The 22,386-nt window shown below is 39.5% G+C and overlaps 1 protein-coding gene and 1 non-coding gene across 3 annotated transcripts in view; both read left to right on the forward strand.

The window, feature by feature from the left end:
• CKAP5 (cytoskeleton associated protein 5) overlaps positions 1-21,960 on the forward strand; it is a 55,616-nt gene extending 33,656 nt beyond the window's left edge. Inside the window, exons 24-45 of one of the 2 annotated variants that reach the window (XM_076344529.1) lie at positions 597-725; positions 1,374-1,568; positions 2,219-2,354; positions 3,141-3,229; positions 4,444-4,569; positions 5,279-5,428; positions 5,818-6,021; positions 7,293-7,428; positions 8,270-8,463; positions 10,300-10,472; positions 10,687-10,710; positions 11,622-11,795; positions 12,236-12,356; positions 13,059-13,238; positions 13,693-13,880; positions 14,291-14,366; positions 15,118-15,306; positions 15,407-15,544; positions 16,084-16,167; positions 16,261-16,420; positions 18,139-18,293; positions 19,520-21,960. In XM_076344529.1, the coding sequence (XP_076200644.1) occupies positions 597-725; positions 1,374-1,568; positions 2,219-2,354; positions 3,141-3,229; positions 4,444-4,569; positions 5,279-5,428; positions 5,818-6,021; positions 7,293-7,428; positions 8,270-8,463; positions 10,300-10,472; positions 10,687-10,710; positions 11,622-11,795; positions 12,236-12,356; positions 13,059-13,238; positions 13,693-13,880; positions 14,291-14,366; positions 15,118-15,306; positions 15,407-15,544; positions 16,084-16,167; positions 16,261-16,420; positions 18,139-18,293; positions 19,520-19,774 (3,276 nt within the window). In that variant the 3' untranslated portion in view covers positions 19,775-21,960. The remainder of the gene's footprint in view (positions 1-596; positions 726-1,373; positions 1,569-2,218; positions 2,355-3,140; positions 3,230-4,443; positions 4,570-5,278; positions 5,429-5,817; positions 6,022-7,292; positions 7,429-8,269; positions 8,464-10,299; positions 10,473-10,686; positions 10,711-11,621; positions 11,796-12,235; positions 12,357-13,058; positions 13,239-13,692; positions 13,881-14,290; positions 14,367-15,117; positions 15,307-15,406; positions 15,545-16,083; positions 16,168-16,260; positions 16,421-18,138; positions 18,294-19,519) is intronic. The other variant, XM_076344531.1, reaches the window with a different exon arrangement.
• LOC143163893 (small nucleolar RNA SNORD67) lies at positions 12,406-12,516 on the forward strand. The gene has a single exon (XR_012995983.1). It is a non-coding gene; the product is annotated as a small nucleolar RNA SNORD67 (small nucleolar RNA).
• Positions 21,961-22,386: the final 426 nt, after the last annotated feature.

Consider the following 22,386-nt stretch of genomic DNA (forward strand, 5'->3'; position numbering starts at 1 on the left):
ATTCCATCTGACTTCTTGCAACTTCACATAGCTGCTTCAAAAAAGTGTGCTGTTCTAAATTTTGCTTGGAAAAAACCACTAAAGATGGAAATTGGTAGGAGTTAGAGGGCTCCCCTGTTCCTGACTTGACTTTTGCTCGTGTGTGTCCTAAATAAGAGTGCCCTAATAACAGGCTCCATAACCCACTTGCCTTCGTTTATGAATGTGCTAAGTCTATTTTAAGCATTACATAAATCACTAACCTTATTCTATAGCTTGTTTGAGAGTTAGGAGACTCCCATAAATCTCATCAATGAATGGTAGCAGGTATGAAGTGCTTTTAAAAATATCCTTTGTCCCTCTTCATTAAACTTATCTACCATAGTTTTTAAAAAGTAAGTATAGTGTCCGATTCGGTGATTTCTGCAGCTGATACCGTCACTAAAACGGAATTCTTCTGAATCTTAGACTTCTCAAGCAGTGAATAAAAATAGAAATTTCAAAGCCTGTGATATTGAAGCTTCTTCTTTTCATGGGAAGGATGAATCTATTGCCTCTTTTGTTGTAATCTTCTGACCCCTCTTTAGGATTATTCTTAAATCTTGTTCTTGCTACAGAATAACGTTCGTGCTGCTGCACTAGCAACTGTGAACGCCTGGGCTGAACAAACTGGCATGAAAGAGTGGTTGGAAGGGGAAGACCTGTCTGAGGAGCTCAAAAAAGAAAATCCTTTCCTAAGACAAGAGGTAGGCTTCTGTTAAGTAAACCTCTCCTTATGTGAGTCTAATCAAGATAACCTTACTTGCTATGGACTATGTTTATCTATGCAGACTGAAATGACACAATGCTACCATTACATGAGTAAACAAGTAGCTGTGTCTTCATACTGACATAAAATTGTTAAACTTCAAAAGGCTAATAACGAGCTTTCTTCCTGCATTATAGCTGCCACTCAGATTTTAGTGCCTCTGAAATGAAACTTTTGTCTGTTTTGATCAGCATTTTAAGAGCTAGTGTGTTTTCCCTCAAATTAACCACATGGTAATAAAGACTAGAACTGAAGTGGAGGCATTAATATGTTTGAGGCTGATAAAGTGCAGCTGAAATTCTGATGTTACTTTCGAAAGGGAGAAACAGCCCATGCAGTCTTAAGAGACCAGGCTCCAAGTTTTAAGATAGCTGTGTATTAATATACTGTATTTAATCCTTAAAATTTTTTTAATTGCTTACATGAAAGTTGATGTTGGTTAAGAATATTTGTCTGAACAAAGGTTGGGGTGGGTTTTTTCCTACTTACATAGAGGTATGTGAAAGACTACTATTCGGGCTCTTGTGGCCTGACAGAGCACTGTGAGCGCTTCTTCAGCAACTTTTATTATAAAACTTTCTTTCAGCTTCTTGGTTGGTTGGCTGAGAAGTTGCCTACCCTCCGTTCTGTTCCTTCTGACCTACTCTTGTGTGTGCCTCACCTGTACTCCTGCCTTGAAGATCGGAATGGGGATGTGCGTAAAAAGGCGCAGGATGCCCTGCCGTTCTTTATGATGCATCTTGGCTTTGAGAAGATGGCAAAAGCCACCGGCAAGCTGAAGGTATTTCTGTCACTAAGATTAGATAACGTGACCTTGAACGAGTGGGTATTAATAAGTCACATTCACAATCTCATGATATGCTGTCTTGAGTCATGTAAGCTTGTCTGCATTGAATGCTTTCGGGGGGCTGAAAATAGTATCAGGAGGCTGTGAGTTAGAGCTTTCTCTACTTCAGATAGACTACTGCCACCACAGGTTTCTCACTTAAGAGTGAATAAATGTCAAACTCCTGTCCTTCTGAAAAAAATCTACCTGCAGATAGCTTCTATACCAGTTACTGTCCAACTGTATGCCTTAGAAGCCATCTTAAGGCATGTGTTCAAGCAATTTGGTGTATCTTACAGACCCTTGAGTGCTGAATCACTGTTAGGGCACTCCATTAAAGTCATAGGACTGCTCACCTAAAACAGATTGCTGGTTCACATGTTTCTCATAGGTCTTGCAGAAGAAACTTAATGGAAAGGTGTTTTATCTCAGAACAGAAATATCTGAAAACATTGATGCTCTAAGATAAGCGTCCTGGAAGATGCTAAACAGAGAATAGCTTGTTTCAAACTACTGTCATTTTCCTTGTCTGTGGCATGTATTAGTAATTGGTATAACTAACCTTTCCAAATTTATCACTTCTTTTTCTGCCTTCTGTTCTTTAGCCAACTTCCAAAGACCAGGTACTGGCCATGCTTGAGAAAGCCAAAGCCAACATGCCAGCCAAACCAGCTGCTCCTGCTAAAGCATCTTCCAGAGTGGTAGGGGGAGCAGCTCCAGCCAAATTCCAACCTGCATCAGGTAACCTCTCTTACGTTCTGAGAAATGACTGAGAAAAGGGTGGTTTTTGAAGCGTTTTGACATGCCGGAGGAAGAAGCTTACTTAGCAGCAGGAGAGGAATTCAGCATAGTTAGGGTTACAAATAGCTGTGTAATCTAGTGAGTTCTGTCTGCAGTTCTGGTCTTACTTGCAGTTGAGTCAACTTCTAATGTAGGAGTGTTTTTCCTTTCCACACAACCATCTGTCAGCTGCTCTTTTAAAATATCTACTTGGTATTGAAGCTAAAAGCCATGGACTAGAGGGTTGGGTTTTTTTTAATACTGATCTGATTTTAACATAACATTTTTTAAATGTTTTCACATTAGTTTTTATCTGGACTGTTTCCTCAGTATAGTTTACTGTGGGGCTACCAGAATGCTTGTGCTGACACAAAAGAGGGTAATGGGATTAGGGGACAGGTGACTTGAAGAAGCAGTCCTGCCTTATCCCTCTGCTGGGGCTAGCTTGCCTGCTCAAGCTGGGTGCAACTACAGCTCTAGACATTAGCCTGCACAGTATATGTGTGTGTGCATTTTTAAATTGTTTTGATAATGACAAATTTGCTAACATATTATGATATTATTTATGAAAACTTTGTATGCTAACATGGAATTTAAGGAACTTCTTTTATGGGTCTAAAATCCTCAGACCTCTGTGTGATAAACGTATTGTATCCATGAACAGTTTTTCTTCTGTCCTAAGAATGGAAAACTGTGCTGACCTAAAAGGGCTTCTTGGTAGTTTGAAATGGTCTATTGTTTCTCCAGCACTTGCTGAAGATTCGGGGTCCAATACCATGGAATCCAAGCCTGATCCCAAAAAGGCCAAAGCAGGAGGAGCCTCCTCTAAAGCTAAGGTATGTTGATTTCATTTTGTATAAAATCCGTTCTATGAAGTTAATAGCTGTAGTTCGTTAATGTATTATAGGTAGAAGAGTATAGCCCTTGCTAGGGACTGCTTTTACTGAGAATCTTTATGCTTGTCTGAGTTCTGAAATGACAAGTGTTCCCATATCACTTACTTAACCACTACTCTTGTCATTACCTATTTAATTCTTTAAGTCTGTGTTGTCAAAAATGCTGTCTTGTGAGCAGCTCAGTCTGTGTTCTAAATCTGCTTGGCCTCCTTGATTTTGTGCTGTTGAGAATTCATTCTTACCATTGCAGTTCCAATGTTATACTTCAAACAGTAATTTTGAACACATGTATCAAAAGAAATTGCCCTTCATACTGTAAAGGAGAGATTAAAATGTTCTTAATCACAAGTGCAAAAAGGGAAGGAAGATGCTTAAATGCATAATAATCTCAACTGATGACATCTGAATTTGGGGTTAGGTTTTTCTGTTGTTTTGTGTTACAGTAATTTTTTTGCTATTAACTTTAAAGTTTGTCCTAGGTGTATAACTAAAAAAACCCCAAATCGTTCTACAGTCCTGTTGCCTCCATTGTGTAAAGTAGTGCTGTAACGAGAACATTTGATGTAGGTCCAGATTCATGGCAGGAATGAATGGAACAAGCCTTGAAGGATGTGGTAGATTTGCCTAAGTCGATGTATTCTTCTGTCAAAACTGATGCTAGAGTTAATGCCTTTGCTGTGAACGCATTAAAAGGTTTGGAATGGTAACTCTTAAGACTAAATAGCTGTCTAACAACAAAGCCTTTTCTGTGGCTTATTTACAGCGGTCAGATGTTAATAGCAGTATGTCCAAGGGCAATACCAGCCTGTCCAAAGCTAATACAAGCCTCAGCAAAGGCAGTACCAGTCTGACAAAGAGCAAATCTATCAAACAGGTACCACATTGGATTTTAGGGATGTGTGTGGGTGACTAGCACACTGGTTGAGAGTGATGTGTCATATTTCACAGGGTACTACTGCGCACACTGTCATGGGTATTGCTTCCACAGCAGCAGAGCACATACTTTTAAAATTCTAATCAACATTATTCTTTCAGCTTCTCTCTGGCTCTTGTACACATAGGCAGCATGAGGTTGGCTGGTATCTAATACTTGCAGTTGCTGGGACTGAGGCATATATGTCTTGTGTTGCCTGTTAATACCTTGCTTTTTTCAGGGTGTACAGGGGAAGAAAGTGCTAAGCAAGCCTAATTTGAAGGAAGATGATGATAAATCAGGTCCTATTTTTATCATAGTACCAAATGGGAAAGAACAGAGGATGAGAGATGAGAGAGGTCTGAAGGTGAGAAAAATCTGAATGTATTCACAAGTTTTGAAGAAGTGTAATTTTAACGCATTCTTTTGGCTTTTAATTTAGAATTAAACATGTTATGGCATGAAAGTGCTAGTCTCTGTCCATCCCTTGGATTGATTATCTAGTTCTTCAGTTGACTTTCAAAGGCCAATATCTGGTTTACTGTGGTGTTTCTCTACTTATTTCCAAATTTTGTGCATTTATACACTCTCATAAAAGCCAAAGACCTTTTTACAACTTCCAAGAGATGATCTTCAGTTGTGAAGTATCATCAAGTTTTTACCTGAAAACAGTTGACTAACTTCAGAGTTCTAGGATATATTGTACGTGCTTTAATATATTTATTTTGAACAGCCCCACTTATCAAGCTTGTATTTTGTAGGGAAATTCTATTATTTAAAACATGCATATTATTTGTAACTTGCTAGTAAATAGACCTATCTATTGCTTAAAGACAACCACTTTAATTAAGTGCTAATAATTAAGATAATGGCCTAAAGATAACCACTCCACATAGAGAAAATTTTTCATGTAAGCCAAGGTGAGCAAACACCACTGAATTTTTCCCGTTACTTGTTGATAATGAGACGACTTTGAAAACAGATTCTAAAGCAGAATTAGAAGGGATGCAATTTACAGATTCTTTCAGGAAGAAAAGGTATTGCTTGCTTTGAGTTCCAAATGCTGCCTTTTACAGGTGTTAAAGTGGAATTTCACTACTCCCCGTGACGAATATATTGAGCAGCTAAAAACTCAGATGTCCAGTTGTGTGGCCAAATGGCTACAGGATGAGATGTTTCATGCAGACTTTCAGCACCACAACAAAGCACTGGCTGTTATGATTGAGGTGAGTTTGGATCTGTGGTGGTAGAGGACGCTGTATAGAATTATTCTCTGCTATGAAAGATTCTGCTTGAATTAAAATCAAATAGGAATTCTCTGAGGAGCCAGGTGTCGTCATTCTGTGAAGTTGAAACTTTAACATATATAGAAATAATTTTCAGAGGAACGATGAAATTGGTATTAGTATTGTTTCTTGGGAAAACGGAAAATTTCCCCCCGGAGACTTCTATTAGAATTTCAGAAAGCTTGTATAAGTTAAAAGTGAGTACTTATGATTCTAGGAATCAATCAATACAAGTAGACTGTCTTATCAGGCACAGCTTTTCCTTATTCTCTGTTCTTTTCTTGAACAGCATGTTTCATTTTGCATACCCTTTTTTTTTTTCCTTCAAGCACTTGGAGAGTGAAAAAGATGGAGTCATCAGCTGCCTGGATCTGATCTTAAAATGGCTTACCCTGCGGTTCTTTGATACCAACACAAGTGTTTTGATGAAAGCACTTGAATACCTTAAATTGCTTTTCAATTTGCTGAGTCAAGAAGAATATCACCTTACTGAAAATGAAGCATCCTCTTTCATCCCATATCTTGTCCTAAAGGTACGGTTCATTCTACAGAAACTAACCTTATTTTTCATGAGGAATATAGCAGGGTACCATCAAATGCTGTAATATGTTCATTCCAAATATATTGTGAATGGCATTAAATCCAGGTGGCGGCCAGTCACAAGTGGTGTTCCCCAGGGCTCAGTACTGGGGCCAGTTCTGCTTAATATCTTTATCAATGATCTGGATGAGGGGATTGAGTGCACCCTCAGTAAGTTGGCGGACACCACCAAGTTGGGCAGGAGTGTTGATCTGCTCAAGGGTAGGAAGGCTCTACAGAGGGATCTGGACAGGCTGGATCGATGGGCCCAGGCCAATTGTATGAGGTTCAACAAGGCTAAGTGTCAGGTCCTGCACATGGGTCACAACAACCCCATGCAGTGCTACAGGCTTGGGGAAGAGTGGCTGGAAAGCTGCCTGTCGGAAAAGGACCTGAGGATGTTGGTTGACAGCCAGCTGAATATGAGCCAGCAGTGTGCCCAGGCGGCCAAGAAGGCCAATGGCATCCTGGCCTGTATCGGAACTAGTGTGGCCAGCAGGAGGAGGGAAGTGATCGTGCCCCTGTACTCGGCACTGGTGAGGCCGCACCTCGAATACTGTGTTCAGTTTTGGGCCCCTCACTACAAGAAGGACGTCGAGGTGTTGGAGCGTGTCCAGAGAAGGGCAACGAGGCTGGTGAGGGGTCTGGAGAACAAGTCTTATGAGGAGCGGCTGAGGGAACTGGGGTTGTTTAGTCTGGAGGAAAGGAGGCTGAGGGGAGACCTCATCGCTCTCTACAACTACCTGAAAGGAGGTTGTAGCGGGGTGGGTGTCGGTCTCTTTTCCCAAATAACTAGTGATAGGACGAGAGGAAATGGCCTCAAGTTGCGCCAGGGGAGGTTTAGATTGGATGTAAGGAAAAATTTCTTCACCGAAAGGGTTGTCAAGCATTGGAACAGGCTGCCCAGGGAAGTGGTGGGGTCCCCATCCCTGGAGGTATTTAAAAGACGTGTAGATGTGGTGCTTAGAGACATGGCTTAGTGGTGGACTTGGTAGTGTTAGGTTAATGGTTGGACTTGGTGATCTTAAGGGTTTTCTCCAGCCTAAATGGTTCTATGATTCTGTATTGGATATTTGCCTTTAAAAGCCATTTACCCAAAAGGATTTTTGCACTGAGAATAATTCTGGCTTTTCCTAACATTTAGACTAATCAACAGTATCAGGAGACTGTTTAAAATAGTCTGTATTTCTTCTGCCTTTTTTTTTTTTTTTTACTTTTCCACTAGGTAGGAGAACCGAAAGATGTCATCCGCAAGGATGTACGTGCCATTCTGAACAGGATGTGTCTCATCTATCCAGCCAGCAAGATGTTCACTTTCATCATGGAGGGGACAAAATCCAAAAACTCAAAACAGCGTGCAGGTGGGAAATAGCATGATGAACTGAGCAACTGCAAAGTGCTTGAAATTGCTTTGGTTTGCACCTTGAAAAACCCAGCATAATAACATTTGATGGAATGTGAGATTTGCCTATGTATAGCATTTTATGTAAACGCTTGTAAGTGTTTAAACGATCGGATTTTAAAGTAATATCATCTTGCCTTTTATTTTTGGTGTCCATACCTTCTAAGGATGAGCAATTTGTTAAATTGCTATCAGCATTAAGATTATGAGTCTCCCTTGAGTAAGCTGCTTGTCTTACAACAAGCTTTCACAAGACAGTGAAACAGTAGTGGAGAGAACAGTGACAGTACTGTTGTCCAAGTGACTAAGGGAATCAGTTAATCTGATCAAGACTTTGGAAAGAAATGCCTCTACATTGTACATCTGTCTCAACTTTGTTACAGAAATTATTTGTGGTATGGTGTTTGTAGTTCAAACAACTCCCTAGTCACCTTGAAAACATCTTATCCTGATATAACCAGAAAGTTAAATTATATACATACATACAGCATTGCAAGCTCACAACTTTCTAAACTTACCTAGATGTGAAGTTAACTGTAACATTGCTCATATATGGTAATGGGAAATATTTGAAGGGTGTAGGGATAACTGACAGCTTTTAGATGCTATCTGTGTGAAATAGTCTGAACCTTTAGTTTACTATTCATCCCATAAATCACCTGGAATATATCTATCATTAGCATTATGCTTGACACTTCTCTACAGTGAATGTTCAAGTTGTGCAAGCAACACAGAAATTGGGAGGGCTCTTTTCCCAGCAGCTTTAAACTGAATGTGCACGTGTCATTTTCTTCCTTTAGAATGCCTGGAAGAGCTTGGATGTCTGGTTGAATCATACGGCATGAATGTATGCCAGCCAACTCCAGGGAAAGCCTTAAAAGAAATGGCAACTCATATTGGTGACAGGGACAACACTGTGCGCAATGCTGCACTCAACACCATTGTGACTGTCTATAATGTTCATGGCGACCAAGTGTTCAAGCTGATTGGAAATGTGAGTGTAACTGGAAATAGATTTTTTTTTTTCTTCAAATCCTTACACTTTTGTAGGGGATTAGCACTTTTGCTTGCAATTGGTCATGGTACATCTTGCTGTTGGTGTCGAGCATTTTGTAATGTTGAAAACAACTTGCTACACCACAGATGCTCTAAAAGTTAGTTGGTTAATTCCTGATTGTGGGATATATAACCTGGGTGTTCATGAATGAAAAACTAAACTGAAGAAATGAGCAAAACACTGACTTTCATGGGAATTAAATTGTTTATAAAGAGTAACTTGCTTTATAGTTGACTGTATAGGTAACACTTGTGATTTAGAATATTTGGATAACTTATTTGGATAACTTATTTGGCCAAAAAAGGCTAGTTGTTGGGGCTCCATCCTCTCAGCTTTTTTTTATGTCCATCTCCACCAACAGCTTTGCAGTTGAAGTCTGGTAAGTTTGGGTTGTTTGCTTTGTCTTACTGCACTCCAGTGCTTAAGGTTTGTGTCAGTACAGCAGCAGTACAAAGCAACACAGTTTTGTTCTCTGGAAATCATACTTAACGATGTCATCTAAAATGCAGTAAAAGTTAAAGGTGGCAAAACTCAAATTTCCAGTCTCCAGCAGTGGAAACCTAGTTCACTGTGTTGTCTACAATTACTGTGCATGACAGATTAAGTATACTGAATTCTAACCTGAATCAAGAGCTGTTAGACCATTTTTTCCTGTTCTGCTCTCTGAATTTGTGGTCTTGGTAATGTTTCTAGCAGCACTTAAAATGATTGGAATATGATAGATTAATGCCTGTACAAACTTTTTGTGTTGTGTTATATGCCATAGTGTATACAAGCTATTAGATGGATATTTTCTGACGTATGATGAGCAGGGAAGCAAGGCTGCCTCTCTCTCCCCCCTCCCCTTCCCAGCTTCCTGAAATGTTAAAATTTAATGTGACTCTTATTTTCCCTGGTAACAATCTCCATGATAATTAATGTTGCATTTTCATTAACATTTTAGATTCCTGTCTTATTTTAACTATTGTTCAGAGTGCAATTTGCCTACTCCTTAGTGTTGAATAGTCCATTTGCGTTTGGATTTTCGAGGTTAAAAAAAGAACTGTAGCCCCTGAACCATTCAGCCCCTTCTAACCATGGCTTTCTGAGCTTCAGTATGGTCCATCTAGTCCCAAAATGTATGGCTTTTCAGGAAAAATCATTTCCAAATCATAGGGATGCTGGAGAGTACTTCCCACAAAACTGTCACGGCTACTTTTGTTCAAATGTAGTTATTGGTAACCTCGGTCCTGTAGGTAAGCCTGTAAATATGATTCTTTTCAGCTCATGAGTTGGAGTGTTCAGTTGGCTTGCTTTGTGTTCAGGTTGAATTATAAGTACATTGAACAAGTCAACTGTTAAAAGGACTCTGGCTTCTGTGGCAGGGTCCGTAGTGTTAAAGCATTGCCTGGGCTCCTAATAGGGGATATAGAAAGGTGGGTGGGGATTTTTTTGTTTGGTTTGTTTTTTTTTCAGAAACACAAGCAACAATTGGAAACATATGGTAGTATCATGGTTTGAATTCAAGATGACTTGTTTCTTGGAAATTATGTGGGCTAGAAATAGCTGTATTTAGTATTACAGCTTGTCAACATGGGTTAATTAGCTCCTGAAGTAGCATCTGGCAGTCCAGAGTGGCCCTATTAGATTGCTGCTGGATGGTAGTATTGACAGTTCCTACCCTTGCTATTAGAGAACTTCAGTCTGCAGTAATAAGTGGCATACCTCCTGTAGGTGACTGAGATTTCTAAAATCCATACAACTCAAATTGAGTGAAAGCGTTGTGTGTTATAGCTTTCTGAGAAAGATATGAGCATGCTGGAGGAAAGAATAAAACGGTCAGCCAAGAGACCGTCTGCTGCTCCAGTGAGACAGGCAGAAGAGAAACCTCAGCGTACTCAAAACATCAGCGCTAATGCTAGCATGCTGCGGAAGGGACCAGCTGAGGACATGTCCTCCAAACTCAAGTATGTAATGATACGTTATGGTCTGTGGCCTGTATAGTGTATGTGCTAATATCATGTCTGGCGATGTTATCTTAGTTCTTGTATCATCATCTTTGCATGTTGTGAAAATTGGCCAAATGATATAAAACAAAATGTCTGAAACTTTTTTGTCTTGTCTGTCTTGAAATCTTTCTAAATGGTCTTGTGCCTTTTTTCACTGCTTCTCCATGGACAGAATTATGTATCGCACTTATAGGATGTAAGTACTGCCCACTAACTCCTTGGTAGCAAGGCTCTTGTATCTTTCAATTTCTATCCTAGTCATCCCTTCCTGAGGGTGTGACAGGTTTACTATGGCCAGTTCTACGTTATTCACAGGTCTCTGACTTAAAGAAAAGAAAGAAACCAAAAATACAGGTTTCTGCCAAGGTGACTGCAGGCAGAGGTGGCACTTCCATATTAAGCAGCTGTTAGAAATATTAGGAGAACTTCCTGTGTGTTACATTGAACTTGGTGTTGATTGGATCCTGTTCTTAACTTGTTAGGGCAGACATACAGCACAGAAGTGGATTGAGCATGTGTGAATTGTAGAGCCTGGGGCAACAGTACCAGAAACAAAAAGCTCAAACTGTATTCCTTGCCATCTGCTCATTATCTTGGAATAAAAGTCCCTGTTGACAACTATATATTAGAACATTTCCTTGAAAAATCTAATATGCAGCACAAGTCACGTGGGACGCTGGGAGTCCTAGGTTCAGATGAGTTGGCAAGGTTGCTATGTACATACGCATCCTATCCATCATTTAAAAAAAAAAAAAAAGCCACTCATTAACTGTAATGCTATATTCCATTAATACTACTTTAAACTGTGCTAGATATCTCTCAGAATGAACCAGTGCATACCTGTCATAGATGCAGGGAGTCTTGTGGTGGGTTATAAGAGAAACTAGGAAGACAAGTAACAAGCAGCTGCTTTTCTGGCCTACAAAAGCTTGTTTTACTGATGGCTAGGGGAAAGGCAAAAGGGGTTATTAGGGAGCTTGAATGAAATCAGAACTTCAAAATTGTGCTATTCTATTATGAGAGCTTTAGGGCTACCAGTGGATGCTAGTGCTAGTACTCTTGCCTCTTGTGTATATATAATAAACACCTCTCCCCGGGTTTCTATAGCCAAAATCGCAACATGGGCAGTCACTCTGAGACAACGCACACAGTTCCACGGGAATTTCAGCTGGATCTTGATGAAATTGAAAATGACAACGGTACTGTCAGATGTGAGATGCCAGCACTTGTACAGCACAAGCTAGATGACATCTTTGAGCCAGTCTTGATTCCTGAGCCCAAGTGAGTCTAGTTTTAACTCCTAAGTGAAACCAGTAGGGCTACTTAAAAACTATTTTGAGAAGCTGAATTGACCGTGCTAGCTTCTACATTTAGGCTTGTTTACACAAGAAGGTAGTGTCAGCTAATTTGAAGAGAGATGTCAAAGCGATGGTCTGTTGTACTGTTTTGGAATCTGGAGAGCAGTTATTTCTAATGAAAAACCTGGGTTCTGCTTATGTGTTTTTATAGTAAAAAGATCTTGAGTTTGTAAATGCATCATCAGTGTCTTTACAAGTAGTGCAATAGACATGTTAAAAGGAATGATTCCTTCCTTGAGTATCCTCTGTGAAGAATGAAATTCTTTTCCCTTGTCTGTAAACCATCATTAAATATAGCAGTTCCGTGTAAATTAGAGCTATCTCTCCAAGGAATAATGAATCCCGTTTTCTTCAACTGTTTAGAATCCGTGCTGTATCCCCACACTTTGATGACATGCACAGTAACACAGCTTCTACTATCAACTTTGTCATTTCCCAAGTAGCCAGTGGTGATATAAATACAAGCATCCAGGCTCTGGCACAGGTAAGCGAATTAAGGTAACAACTAATCACACTGTACTAACCTATTTGTCTGCGAGGGTGATGAGTTGCACTGTGGTGGAGCAGTCATGTCAGGAGACGTGGACTCTGCTCAGAATCTCCCTGATGACAAAACTAAGTGCACAGGGGCCATCTGACTCGCTTTAGCAATAGAAATTTCACTTGGAAGATGTAGAATACACTCTTAATACAGAAGCACTGAGGGGAAAAAAAAAGCATGTATCTCTGTTTTTGTCAAGTATCTGTGCTATAAGTTTGAAAAAGCCAGTTAAGCCAGTGAGACTTAACTTTTAAATGTAAACTGTTTTACAGATCCGCAGCAAAAGAATTGTCTTGCCTCATATCTTTTACATGTTTCTAGGGTGGCTTTAACTACTTAAAAGTATTTTATCCAGAAGATTTCATAAAGTTGTTAATTCCAAAATCCATAATGCAGCATTTCATGTTTTCGTTTGTGTGCAGGATAGGATTGCAGTTCTCTTAAAAGATCAATAATTGGTTGTATTGGAATTAGTAATAGGAGTCTGTGGCTACTGATTTCAGGTGAAAGCTTAGAATATAAGTGCCTTAGTAAATGGACTGGTCAGGGCAAGACCTTTCCTATAGAAGAGTTTTTAAATTATAGTTATTTTGCACTATTTGCATTACATTGACTTTACTTGGGTGTTTTGTTTTTAAATCTTAGATTGATGAGGTTCTCAGACAGGAAGACAAAGCAGAAGCTATGTCTGGCCACATCGACCAATTCCTAATAGCTACATTTATGCAGCTTCGGCTAATCTACAATACGCACATGGCAGATGAGAAGCTAGACAAAGATGAGATAGTCAAACTTTATAGCTGTATTATTGGGAGCATGATCTCGGTAAGGCTTTGACCTAAAAGTTAAGGTGAAGAGCAAATAATTTCTATGCAGAAGTTGCAGGAGAATGGAATGTCTGTCCTGTACCTAGGTTAGCTTACTGTTGAGTCTTATCTGTGAAGGTTTGTTACTAATTGCTCACCAATGCACCTTTTGAGAGAGTGGGGAATGAGAAATTGGGGAAGAAGGTCTGTTTGTTGCTTCTACAGAATACAGCCACTTTAACGCTTTTATTCAGCTGTTTTAATATGCCTTACTTCTGAGTGCTTAGTTGGTGGCCTAAGTATTTTCAGAAGTCACTCTGTAGAAATAACCTTCTTCCTAGTTACATTTCTATTGTTTAATGCTGGGGGGGGACGTGGGGGATGTCAAATGGTTTGACAGTGTAGTCTAGAGAAATCCCTACATTAAAGCATTGTGTGCAGGGAAAAATTCTAATACTGTCTTCAATTCGTAGCTATTTCAGATAGAGAGTCTGGCTCGAGAGGCCTCCACTGGTGTGCTGAAGGACCTAATGCATGGTCTTATTACATTAATGCTGGATTCTCGGGTTGAAGACCTTGAGGAGGGTGAGCAGGTCATCCGATCGGTCAACCTCTTGGTAGTGAAAGTTCTGGAAAAGTCTGACCAGACCAACATCTTGAGGTATATAATGAAAATTGTGCAGTTACTGCTTCTCTTCACCTGTCTTGTGTGTTCCTTGAATGACTGAGTTTGTTATTCATTCTGTAAGCAAAGAATGATGTGTGTAGAATCATTCAGCTGGCTAATGAAGAGTTATCACTGATTGTCAGTGGAGATTAGAATTTGACTGCACAATCTGCACAGCTGGAGGCAGGCTAAACGAACCAGCTTAGTATGATTCTATATGCTTTGTAGTTCAGCAGACTGCCTCTTAAACTCTTGTAACATACTAGAAAGAGAGAGCTGTTACACAATGTGATGTAAACTGCTGGACTAACCCCAGTCTCTGGTGTGGTATTCTGTGGGGAGCTGGCATCTTTTCTGTGTGTAGCACTTTTCCTGTGTAACTATTACAAATTTATTCCTTTTAGTGCTCTGCTTGTTTTGCTCCAAGACAGTCTGCTAGCAACAGCCAGCTCTCCTAAGTTTTCAGAACTTGTCATGAAGGTGAGCCTGTGGTAGAGGTTTTGAACTTGGTTTATCTGAATCAACTTAGCTGAAAGAACAGATATATTTAAAAAAAAAAGTGACCATAACTTGAAATATTTCTTATAACTCTTATTATAATCTTATAATTAGATGTTGCATATAGTGACTTCTTATGCCAGAAGGCTTAACACCTGCTACTAGTTTACTGAAGCTTGTGTATACTAATACACACTCCATACAGAGGTGTGCAATCACCTGCTGGGCTTATTTGCTTAGGCACAGCACTGTACTATGGATTCAAACAGTCCCAGGCTGGAGCTGGCTTGTATTTTGTCATGTCTAAGGACAGGCAGAGTGAACATGCAAAAGTCTGCATTTAAAGCATGGGTGTGATCTTTTTTTATAATACAACACTCTTAACTTTAATGAGGTTAAACCTAAAGAACTGGCGCTGTGCATGGGTGTACATAGCATATATGCATTATCTGCGGAAATTTCTTCACATAAAGCATTCAATCTCCTGTTTTTGGTAGAGAAGTCAGCACTACTTTTGTTCATCAACTCTAAAGAAGGATCTGGATACAGTACAGCTAGTTACAAAGAGAAAGCATATACCAGTGCAAATATAGCTTGAGCAGACAGACATGGTGCATGTCTGTATGTGGTAGCTGAGTGAAATGGCTCAAGTATAGTTTTGTATAATCTTTCCTTGTATAATTAAATGCTTCTTCCTTGAGTTGTCTTGCTTTAAGTCAGCCTCTCATTCCAGTGTCTGTGGAGAATGGTGCGTCTTCTTCCGGAAACCATTAATAGCATCAATCTGGATCGGATTCTACTGGATATCCACATTTTCATGAAGGTTTTTCCCAAAGAGAAGCTGAAGCAATGTAAGAGTGAGTTTCCTATAAGGACACTGAAGACACTGCTTCACACCCTGTGCAAGCTGAAAGGGCCCAAGGTCAGAGCAGTCACTAGTCATGTACTTTTAAACTGGATGTTCATGCAGTCTCTAAAGCTTTTCCTTTTTTTTAAATTTATTCCCTTTTTTCTCCTTATAGATCTTAGATCATTTAACAATGATAGACAACAAAAATGAGTCTGAGCTGGAGGCTCACCTGTGTAGAGTAATGAAACACTCCATGGACCAGACTGGAAGCAAAGCTGATAAGGATACAGAAAAAGGGGCTTCTCGCATAGTAAGTAATGTAAATGTGTTGATGGGGAGAGGGAATGTAAGGCAATTTATTTAAGAAACAAGCTTAGTTTTTGTGATTGTGGAATATGAAGTAGTAATTGCCTTTCCAACATGCAACTAGTGTTGGAAATACTCTTCTGGTTTCACTTTTATTTATGGCTGTTTTGGGAACTTGCAGTGTGTTTCTGTTACTCACAGAATGTTCAGGTAATATCCCAGGATGAAGTGCTCTCTAAGACATTCAGGTGTGCAGCATAGGTTTTATGCTGCCTGATACTGCATTTGATCTACTAAAAGTTAACCATACCCAAAACAGGTTTTAAGCACTGGCTTCTCAGAAGGAGTCCTACAGCTTGATAATGTCCTTACTCTCATTCTGTGTAAACAGTGGCTATGTAAAACCCTAATTGCTTCAAGGTTTTCTTCATCTTGGAAGCTCTGTATCCAGCTAGCAGGTCTGAGAGCACTGTGGGTTCGTCATAACTTCCCTTCATTTTTATTCACTTTGTTTTAGAAGTCTCCTTTTATTTATTTCTTTAGGAGGAAAAGGCTTCGAAGGCCAAAGTTAACGATATTTTGGCAGAAATATTTAAGAAGATTGGCTCCAAGGAGAACACTAAGGAGGTAAGTGCTCCCTTCCTGCAAGGGAGAAGGCATGATACATTAGAATGGTGTATGCAGCAGTTGTAGTAATGGACAGGAACTCTTCCCTCCCAGGGTCTGGCAGAGCTGTATGAATACAAAAAGAAATACTCTGATGCAGACATTGAGCCCTTCCTGAAAAACTCCTCTCAGTTTTTCCAGAGCTATGTTGAAAGAGGCCTCCGGCTGATAGAAACAGAACGGGAGGGGAAAGGACGCATTGCTGCTTCTACAGGTACATGTTACAGCCAAACTGATTTGATTTATGAGAAGCAGAGATATAAGGAGGGCAGCTACATATCTGTCCCCTGGTAGAAACTAATAATTGCAGATGCTTATGGACTTTCAAAGTGAGTCACGTATTTTCTTGGCACTTGTGTTGCTTCATGAGGCACCATTTGCAGGGACTATGCGTTCTTAGTTTACAAAAAAAGATGTTGTAACCATCGTCACACTAAATGTAGAAAACATCTGAAAGGCTTGGTAAACAAGTGGTTCTAATTCGTATCCTGTAGTGTGGGTTGAACATTAGCCTATGTTTCATGTGTCTGGTATCAAGAATTGTTTCTGCAAAGTATACAGCTGGTTTATAACAGCAGCAGCTGTCAAATTCTCCTTTTACCTTTTGGTTACTAAAATGGTCCAGGATTTTTTTTGGTAGAATATTGTTTACTGTGGAATTGAAAAGTTTATTTTAAATAACTTGAACTCTTTCTACAGCAGTCGTTGTGATTACCCCTTTCCAATAAATCAGCTTTACAATTGAATAAATTACTGTAAAACACTTAGTTTGTTAGTGAGTCTTTTCATTGCATGTAAGCACAAATGAGTATTTAATGCAATATTGGGGAGGGAATGTAACAAATGATTAGCTGACAGTAAAAACTGATAGTCTGGCAAAACTACCTTTAACTTTCACTTCTTTCACATTTCACACTGTCCTGTGAGACTTTTTAGCATTTTCTCCTACTACTGTTCCTTCTCTTATCCCTGTATTTTAAATTACTTTAGGAAGACAATGTAAGTTTCTTTCAGAACCTCCTAAATGTGTCTGACTAGATAGGACAGAAGATTCTACCTTTCGTCCTAAAAGTCTGTACAACCAAGAAATGTTAGTTCAACAGTTAGAGATTTCAAAACAGAATTTGTGCCCCGATTTTCTTTTTCCCCCTCCCTAACTATAATAGTTTGATGTAATAAAGGATATTGTTCCATCTTGCAACTGTGCTTTATTTAGACTAAAGTATAAATGCTTAACCTTAGTTCTCCTTTTATCTATTTTAAATACCCTTGCAGTAAACTAGTGAAAACAAATCCCTGTCCACACTAAGTCTTAGAACTTGCCATTCATTTCAGAATGTAAAGGTTTTTTCATAATATAAAATCCTTTCCTAGTCTTTTGGTAGGGAAGCTTTAAAAACCTTGCTACATGCCTTCCAGAAATCACTATTTCAGATTGAATTGGAAGAAGCAGCAGCTTTAAGTTACATGAACAAGAGGTAAAGAGGGGTTAGAATCAGTGGTGAGGTCTGCCCAGAAGTACTACTAAACTTAGAAAAAGACAGAAGACTCCAAATATTTCCCATCCTGCTAATTGCTGAGGTCTCTCTGTTGGACATAATGGTTACTGCTGATCTAGATCAGCATCTTCCTCTCCCTTCACTGTTGTCTTCAGCTGTCAGCCTCAGCACTACTTCTGGAGCTGCTCTGCTGCCACTTCTTAAATGTCGCAGTTTGTCTTCTTGGTTTTCAATTGTCGTTCTTGCAAGGAAATGAAAGGGCTGATATGCCTATACTAGCAAATGTAAATAGCTTGGTAGTTTGTAGGTTGGTTGATTCTTCATCCATTGCATCTTATTTCAAGGAACTGACCAAGAGGCTTACACTTTTTTGGTGTGTTTAATCTTTTTTTTTTTACTTTTTTTCTCCCTCCCCTCTTCCCCTATCCTCCAGGAATTTCTCCTCAGATGGAAGGAACATGCGTTCCTGCTTCTACCCACACTGTATCATCATCTATAGGAAACACAAATGGGGAGGAAGTGGGGCCTTCAGTTTACTTGGAAAGATTAAAAATCCTCAGGCAGCGTTGTGGCCTTGACAACGCAAAGGTATTGTACTTGACAATCCTTGTAAATCCCCAGGGGAGGCACTTCATTTGCACTTTTTTTTTAAGAATTCAAATTATTGGTTTTTCTGTGCCAAAGGCAAATTCTAATCAGAATTTATGATCTTTCATTATACTGCATGTCCTAGCTATTCACTGCATGTCACCATGCCTAGTATAAATGGCTTTAAACTCATTACTTGGCCAAGTAGGCTTATGTTTCAGTCCACCCTGTTTGCAGCACTGGTGTACATGCAGGTTGTTTCTGCAGCTCTGTAGTTTGGTATCTTCCCTTGCCGTGTAGTTGAGTCTCAGAAAGGTTCAAATAACTTAACTCCTGTTTTCTAAAGCTTAAGATATATTGATCTCTGAGAGTTGAATGATGTGGAAATTCTAGATCTTTCTGCTCTGAAACAACCATAAGAGCTGAATGAAGACTTTGAATGAAGTTTTATATATTTTGGGTGTATGGATACTGAGGCACAGAAATACTGAATGAGCTTAGTATTGGAAACCTGTGGGCCAAAATTTCTAACAGTTTGGTGATCTATGAGTTAGGAATCTAGTGCTGATGGCTGAAGTTTGCACTCAGCCACATGAGAAGTGATGTTCAGTCTAGGAATAGTCATACAGGCACATCACTGTTTTAACCTTTAACACACACTTGCATATCACCTTACAGCTCTGAGGAGGCGAAAGGTTTCCTAGATGATATAACAAGGTAATTAACGCAGATGGAAGTATCAGTTGGTAAAAGAACAGTAAATTGACATTGTAAGTCTTTGGCAGGGTGTATCTTGCCAATCAATCCAAGGTTCCTCTTCTCATTCCTACAGAAAACTCATTGGCTGTTGATGCTGCGCATGGGCATGAACTTTCCTCTTGTGGTGTTAGAATTCAGGCTGTTCAAGACTGCAGCAGGCCATCTCAGTAAAACACTGGTCTGATGTGACTTTTTGATCTTTAAAGACTGTAGCTCCTTTGTGTCCCTACTGATATCAAGCTAAATGAACTACTTAAATGATAGGAATTGAGTATTGTAGTTAGCTTTGCATGGTTCTGACTTTGATGGCAACTGACTTTATTGCTGCAGATCACCTGTTGTATTGCTCCTTCTTTCCTCTGTTTTGAGTGTCTCCTGTGAAGATGAAAAGCCATTGATTATGGTTTGTACTTCTTATATGGCTTTTGCCACTATCTGTCTTAACGCTTCACTCTCCTCCCCTGTAGCAGGAAGACAGACCACCTCTGACATCTCTGCTCTCTAAACCAGCAGTCCCTACAGTTGCATCCTCTACAGATATGCTTCACAGTAAGCTCTCCCAGCTCCGTGAGTCACGGGAGCAGTACCAACATCTGGATCTGGACTCCAATCAGACTCATTCCTCTGGCATTGGAACTACCCTGGCTTCACCCTCTTCTGCAGCAGCTAATATTGATGACTTGAAAAAAAGATTGGAGAGAATAAAAAGCAGTCGCAAATAGAGATGCGAGAGAGAGCATCACTGTTGCTTGGGCTGTCTTCAGCTTTAGTTTACTAAACTAGAAGTCTTCATAGTTAAATGGCCTCATTTAGGCCTAATGTATACAAACTGGTTTATGTATAATACAGTGGATTTTGGGGGGTTGAGTCATTGTGGCACAAGTATTTGTACATACTCTGCTTCTCAGTGAGCATCTCTTTGACAATAGAAGGCTGTCTGTGTATTAGTTTTAGTGTACAGACCTGTAAACAACCATCCTCTTGCTCAGACTAGTTTCTCATAACTTGTTTTTTTATTTGTAAAATTGTCTTTAAGATCTTTTCCTAGTTCTTAACTCTTAGAAGATCTTTAGTGATTTCACTTTTAATTTTGTGAATTCTTCTCCATGTAATCCTTGAACTGTTGATTCTGTATGGACACATGGCATGAAGTGACTAATTTAAGTGTCTTTTGTAAATAAAGTTTGCATTAACTATACCAGCCTCTGTAGGAACAGCAGTGACTGCTGGTTAGAGAATTCACTCTCTATTCCTGAATGTTAGTGACTGGGCATCTAGAAACTGAACTAAGCTATTCTTGACATGAACGTTGGGGTTTGGATATATTATAAGGAAGATGAGTGAATATATACTATCTGTGGGTGCAATCCTGAGACTTTGCACTCTTACTTTTATGAGCAGTAGTGCATTTTTCACATAGTTGCTTTTTTGTTTTGGAACGTGTTTCTGTAACTTGAGAGTAAGTTGAGAATATTTAGTTTGCTGAAGTGCTTATTTTAAATTATCTAGTCCTTGTGATGCCTTTACCCAGATTAAGCATAGTCCCATCTGTGTACAAATGCTTTCTTTGAGGGAGCCTGCTGCTGTTGATATGGAATAGGTTAGCAGTGATGTGCAGTCAGTGGACTCATTTATCCTGAACTCATTTGGTTAAGCAGTCTTTCTCATGCAGGTGGATCTCACCACCACATTCTTCTTGCTCTTAAACATCTGATGTCACCAAACTCTACTATTTGTGTAACTGTGACACCTGGTAGTGCTAGTCTGTGGAAGCTGTAGCCACTGCTTTTTTTTTTTTTTGTAAGAGTGTCTTCTGATTAGCCTTTTTCAGAAGCACCAAGTATGAAGATTAAGACATACACTGGTGTAGCCTTTCTAGCCCTTTCATCTCTAGGGAGGTGATGTGTTTTCACCTTACTACTGCACTTCCACATGAGAGCTGGTTGTGAAGCATAAATTGCACATCTGTTCCATAGCTAGAACAGAGTTATTGAAGAGTTGGACAGGCAGGCTTAAAATAGCACACTTCTGCTCTAGATTTTAATCTCTTCTATATAACTGCTGCTTTTGTTGTTTGCTCTGTGGACCAGCAGTCTCTGCATTAGGTTCATTACTGAAACTATCTTGCCTGATTACAGTAAAAATATGGCTTTAAATTAGTACCTGTACAACAAATCTATGCCAGAGCTTTTGCAAATGGCTGAAATCTTCCTTTCGCAGGACCCCTAGGCTGGGGGTTGCAGTTGATATAATACTGCTTGGTGCTTATGGTGAGTTTGTACACTGTGATATAGCAGGTGACTTGCGAGCGTTCTCCATCCTGTGTTAATTGACATGATGCCATTCACTGCTCCACCACCTCGATTTAGTAGTTGCAGTCTCCTCCTAACCTGAAGTGGGCACGCACTTTTTTGTGGAACAGAGCTGTGTGACAAGTGGAGGTTTGCCCTTATTGGTAAGTGCTGAGGTTTTGTGCACTTAAATTGGGGCTGTTTGTGAATAGTTGGTGTTGGCTGGCACTAGTTACTGCCACTACCTCTCAATTACTAGCTGCTTTTTGAAACTTACTGACATTTAAATTAATCCATATGTTCCTTTACCATGTCCAGCAGATACTCTGAAGAACTATTTGTTAATTAGCTCAGGATGTTAAAACAGCAATGCCTGCAAACCTGCATACAGCTATTATAAATTTGAAGCTGAATTGGAAGTGAAGTACAGGAATAATTGAGAATCAGAAGATATAGTTGCTTACTATGAATGAGTTTTTGCCCTGTGTCTCTGTAGTGTTTGGTTGGACTCAATATCCTGGGAGTTCTAAACTTAAAACTTGTGCACATAAATTAATAAAGCCTAATCTTTAGCCCAGACAATATTTAAATAACATTAAACTGAATTTTAAAAATGATTCCTCTGTATTGTTTGTAACAAGTCAGCATTAACAGTGACTTACTCCAGAAACTGTATGGTCCTGGTTCCTCTCTTAGATGTGCAATTTCTCACAGATTATTAGATAGCAGTGAAAGGGTGAGGCTAAAAATTTAAACATTATGAAGGGCTAAACATTTTCAGTGTCCGATGCCTGTGGTTATCAATGACTTTAAACAGTTGTGGAACTCGAGCTCTCGAGGTTTCGTTCTTCGGATGTCTTTTGAGAGGTTGTTTTTATGCTTTCTTTGGGCAATCAAATTGGGCTGTCTTCAAGTTGGTTCCCAAATGAGCCATCTTCAAGGAGGTGGCCAGACAGTAATTGATCAATGACTGTTTATATCCAACTAATTTCAGGTAGCTACATCTACTGTCATTTTTTCAACACAGTCACTCTGCTTCTTAA

The sequence above is a fragment of the Aptenodytes patagonicus genome, chromosome 7 (genome assembly GCF_965638725.1).
Source record: "Aptenodytes patagonicus chromosome 7, bAptPat1.pri.cur, whole genome shotgun sequence".
Lineage (NCBI taxonomy): Eukaryota > Metazoa > Chordata > Aves > Sphenisciformes > Spheniscidae > Aptenodytes > Aptenodytes patagonicus.